The sequence below is a fragment of the Cynara cardunculus genome, unplaced genomic scaffold (genome assembly GCF_001531365.2).
Source record: "Cynara cardunculus var. scolymus isolate 2C unplaced genomic scaffold, CcrdV1 Un_Scaffold_1762, whole genome shotgun sequence".
Taxonomy (NCBI): domain Eukaryota; kingdom Viridiplantae; phylum Streptophyta; class Magnoliopsida; order Asterales; family Asteraceae; genus Cynara; species Cynara cardunculus.
Window position 1 is genome coordinate 55,400 of NW_020200866.1, and position 5,092 is coordinate 60,491.

At 36.8% G+C, this 5,092-nt stretch overlaps 1 protein-coding gene across 1 annotated transcript in view; it reads left to right on the forward strand.

Moving 5' to 3' along the window:
- The window catches only part of LOC112502676 (probable ADP-ribosylation factor GTPase-activating protein AGD11), a 12,750-nt gene extending 8,233 nt beyond the window's left edge, over positions 1–4,517 (forward strand). Inside the window, exons 8-10 of the mRNA XM_025106659.1 lie at positions 500–616; positions 969–1,064; positions 3,744–4,517. Of these exons, the coding sequence (XP_024962427.1) occupies positions 500–616; positions 969–1,064; positions 3,744–4,136 (606 nt within the window). The 3' untranslated portion in view covers positions 4,137–4,517. The remainder of the gene's footprint in view (positions 1–499; positions 617–968; positions 1,065–3,743) is intronic.
- The last annotated feature ends 575 nt before the right edge of the window (positions 4,518–5,092 follow it).

Sequence of the window (5,092 nt, forward strand, 5' to 3'; positions counted from 1 at the left end):
AACCTGGGACATGTCTTGTATTTTGGGTAAAGTTGCCCCATCACTAACAAACTATTAACATTAATATCCTCTTCAATTTCAAAATACTCTCTCCATCCCAGAATAAGTGTCCACATTTCTATTTTAATTTGTCCCAAAATAAGTGTTCACTTTTAAAATGGAAGTGTCTACTTTCCAATCCTACCCTTAATTATGAGATGGAAAAATTCATTACTCCCTCTATTATTAAGGGTAAAATTGTCAATTAGTTAATTAAATGTGTAATAATTACATATTTCTAACATTGTGTGCCTTTTATATTGGGACGGAGGGAGTAGAATCCTGACTATAATAGTCATTGACGTTTGTATTGGAACAAGTATATTATTGTGCGATAAAATCAAATTCCTCTATTGTAGATCCCGAAATCATAATTTAGATCACCTTGAAGTTCTTTTCTTGTGGTATTTCTGTTTGCATTAGAAACTTGTTTTTCTGATGCCTGATATCTTGTTTATAGGCAGGTATGGTTGAATTTGTTGGTTTGATCAAGGTCAATGTGGTCAGAGGCATCGACCTTGCTATCCGAGATGTGAGAAGTAGTGATCCTTATGTTATGCTCTCGTTGGGAAACCAAGTAAGCCTGAAACCGAATAATCTCTCCGCCCCAAAATAAATTTCCACAACAAAAAGAGCACACAGTTTTAGAAATGTGTAATTATTACACTTTTAATTAACTAAATGACAATTTTACCCTTAACAAATAGAGGGAGTAATGAATTTCTCCATCTCAAAAGTAAGGGTAGAATTGGAAAGTAGACACTTCCATTTTGAAAGTGAACACTTATTTTGGGACGAATTAAAATAGAAATGTGGACCCTCATTTTGGGACAGCGGGAGTAAAAAAATCGCCTTCTGTTGCATAACTATAAATAGCAGGAAAATCAACGTTGGTGTGAAACTGAGAAAAGATTGTGTTTTGGCTGCAGTCAGTGAAGACGCGAGTTATAAAGAACTGCCTCAATCCTGTTTGGAATGAAAAGCTAATGTTATCAATACCCGACAATGTTCCTCTTTTGAAAGTTGTAAGTCGGTTTTGTTTAATTAATTCTATGAAAGCTTCTTGTGTAAGTGGCAAATTAGAGTCTAGTTCGATGATGAACTGGTACAAATCAAAGCTCACTCCATCCCAAAAATAAATTTTCACAATAGAAATGCAGATAATTTAAACAATATAATTATTACACTTTTTAATTAACTGGATGACAATTTTACCCTAAATAAAAAATCACATAATTTTTAGAAATTTATAAAATTCGAGTGACTGAAGCTGCTACTTTCGAACAGAATATTCCACTAATAAATTTCTTTATCTTGTTAACTTTTATATTCATGCATCATAATTAAGGGTAGAATTTGGAAATTTAGCGTAGTTTTAGAAATGTATATTTATTCCACTAATAAATTTCTCCATCTCATCAACTATTAAATATTCGTGTGTCATAATTAAGTGCAGAATTTGGAAATTTAGTGAATTATGCTTATCTATTTATGAAATGTGGACACTTGTTATGGGACCATGGGAGTACAAGTGATGCAACAGTGAACAACTATGATGGAGGCCGGTTTGCCTCTGAACTTTTGTGTAATATTGGCATCATCTTTCTTGTTTCCGCGCACACTTTTTGGTCAAATGTTATGTTATTCCAACCATTTTATGCTATATTTCTGTATTTATCGTTGCATTATAACTGGGTCTAGCTACATCCATAGCCATGCACCCATGTCTATATCTTATTATGAGTAACTGAATTTTTGGACCACTGAATGTAGGTTTTCTTGCAAACTAATCATCGTTCTTGTGAAATTGCTAAAAAAACTAGTCTTCAAGAATGAGCAATTTTGAACATATTTTGCGTAAATGCAAATGCAAACAAACCTTCATATATGGCACATTTCGTCCACAACTGCTCATTCTTGTAAGCGGTTTTTTTTTTGTTGCATATTTTTCAAGAAAAATGGTTTGTGTGCAATGAAAAATCAAGCAACAGAATGGTCCATTAAGTAGGTCACTCATTTTATTGTTGGTGAGTTTGCATCAACTTATCCCCTCTCAAATCGTAACCTCGAGAAAAGGATTGGCTCTAAGGGCTGAGTATAGCCGCACGGGGTCCTAGTCCCGAACCCATTGGCTGGCGGTGGACTGCTCGAGTTTCTTCCTTAAAACAGCCATCCTTCTCCATTTTCAAGTTTACAACTTGTGGAGTCCCACATTAGACTTGGACCGTTTCTTCTGTATATATGTTGGAACCTCCCCTTTCTCCTCAAGGCTCTTTGGAGAGTTATCCGTGGGTTCCACATATTCTCACATGGTATCAGAGCCAAGGTCTGAGCACTCTAAGGACCCGACACTCTGGCTAGCCCCCTCTCAACACTGAGGGACAATCTGTATCCATCTAGCCTTCTTTGGAGGGGGCGTGTTGGAGTCCCACATCTGCTAGACTTGGACCATTTCTTTTGTATATATGTTGGAACCTCCACTTTCTCCTCAAGGGCTCTTTTGGAGAGTGAGTTGGGGTTCCATGTATTCTCACACCACTAACCATTGCTACAGGCGTTTAGTAGCAAAATGGAGGAATAGTAACAGTGAAATGTGTGAAACTTTTCAGCCTGGTCTCTAAATGAGACTCATTTTGAATTAGTAGAAAAGTGAAGACATCGAACATATATATTCATGACAAAGTGAATTCAAAACATAATAACTAGCATTACGTATTGTATTTATTGATTGAAGACATATAGCACGAAGGATCTACTTTAAACCCATTACTCTTTGCTTTAGACATGGATGAGCCAGGATAGGTTTTGTCAGAGTCCCACATAGGCTAGACTTGGACCTATTCTCTCAATATATGTTGGAACTTCCCTCTCTCCTCAAGGGCTCTTTTGGAGAGTAATATGGAGTTCCACAAATTCTCACATGGTATTAGAGCCAAGGCCTACCACTCTAGGGACTCGATACTTTGGGCAATCTATAACCCCCTTCTAGCCCCCTCTCAACACTATGGGACAATTTGTGACGTATAGCCACCGTTGGAGGGGGCGTGTCAGAGCCTACATCGGCAAGACTTGGACCACTTCTCTTCAATATATGTTGGAACCTCCTTTCTCTCCTCAATGGCTCTTCTGGAAAGTAATATGGGTTTCCACATATTCTCACTGGCTTACAAGACAACGCTGAGAGGTAGCTCAGCCGGTATGACCTTGGGTTCGCTTCCTAGAGGTCACCAGTTCAGGGCCACTAGAGGGCTTGCCTGGCTGTTAACATCAGGGCCACATGGGATTAAGTCAAGAAAAGGTTTACAAGATGAAATCCTTTACGTATGCTCTTTATCGATGATGTTGAGAAAATAGGTGAGTCATGAGAGCTGAAATCAGATCATGGTATGAATACAGAGTTAGAATTGTGGTAGACACTCTTGATCGAGCATAACTGAAGTGCAAGTTCAGTGATGGATTGAGATGGGGTGAGGGCTGATGGACAAGATTTGCCTAAGAAGCATCTAGTATTCAAGAGTTTAAAGATTAGGGTTTAGGGTTTTCAGATCCAAAAAGATGTAACCCTCCTTGATTGATCGTTATCTTTCTCTTTTGAATTTGTGATCAGTTTCATTTTTAACTTGCCACAACTAGTTTTGTGTTGTAATGCGCTATTCCGAGAATGATAATCAGAACTGCTAACAAGTTTTTTGGTGGTTCTGCAGAGTGTTTTTGACAAGGATAAGTTCACAACCGATGATTTTATGGGTGAGGCTGAGATCGATATTGAACCGTTGGTATCTGCTGCCAAAGCGTTGGAGAATTGTAAGGTGAATGAGCTATCAACACAACACGTAAAACCGGCAGAAGGAAAAGACAATGCCGTCCAAGTTAACGACGGTGTGATCACACTGGCAGAAGCTTTGGCGAATTTTAACATGGATGAGCTATCAACACAAGTAAAAACGACAGAAGGAGAAGACAACAATGCCCAAGTCAACGACGGTGTGATCACACTGGTGGAAGGGAAGGCGAAGCAAGAGATTGCTATAAAACTCCAAAATGTGGAGAGTGGTGAGCTACAGATAGAGCTCGAATGCGTGCCATTGACCCAATAGCAGGTCTAGAAATACACCAAAAAACAAACTCCATGGATCGTTATGAACGAAAAGAATGGTGGAAATATGATAAAGATCCAATGATAACGTTAGGCTATTTAAAAAACGAACAATGGGCATCAACTTGTTATCGTGTCGGCATTCATGATATGCATTTGTTACTAGATCGTGGTTTGGAAAGGTCTGTGTACATCCTACTCTTAGACTCCGTCTTTGTGTGGGTTTATTGGCCAGTTTTAAGATTTATTGTGTTGGTTTGGTTTGGTTTGGTTTGGTTTGGTTTGGTTTGGTTTGGTTTGGTTTACGGGTGTGGTGAGTAGAGTGATCCATGTACTTGTGTATGTATCATGTAATGTTGATGTGTATGTAGAACTCCTCTTTTTATTTGTCAAGTAAATACAATTGCCCCTTTATTATTTTTATTTTAAAACCAATAGAAACCTAAGGGCTCTATTGACCGGAAACCGGGTTTGAAAAACAATTCTTCGTTCTGAATTTACTTGGTATCTTGTTTATAACTTGTTATAATTGTTGTTTCTGCAGTAATATAATCTTGTTTATAATTTGTAGAAGATAGTAGAAAAGATCAGGCTTATCAAATATTGTTTTGATGAAGCAAACTAACACTTAACAAATATATGAACTTAAATCCTACTCGGTATTCTTCTTAGAGGGTGATTCAGAACATGATGTTAAATGTAAGGCTATATCTAGCAAACTAATTGATAAACTAGCTGATGATTGATAAGTTAACTGATGAACAAATCATATTTAACAAAAATGGCTGATAAGAATGCAAAATGACCAAAAAAGACATTTTAAAAAATTAATCAATTATAGTATTTCAAAATATAATTGTAAAAAATCTCTAATAATATAACATATCAACTAATACAAACAAGATGATAAAAAAAATTATATATTGATTAAAAGAATTTCAAATTGATTATTATATA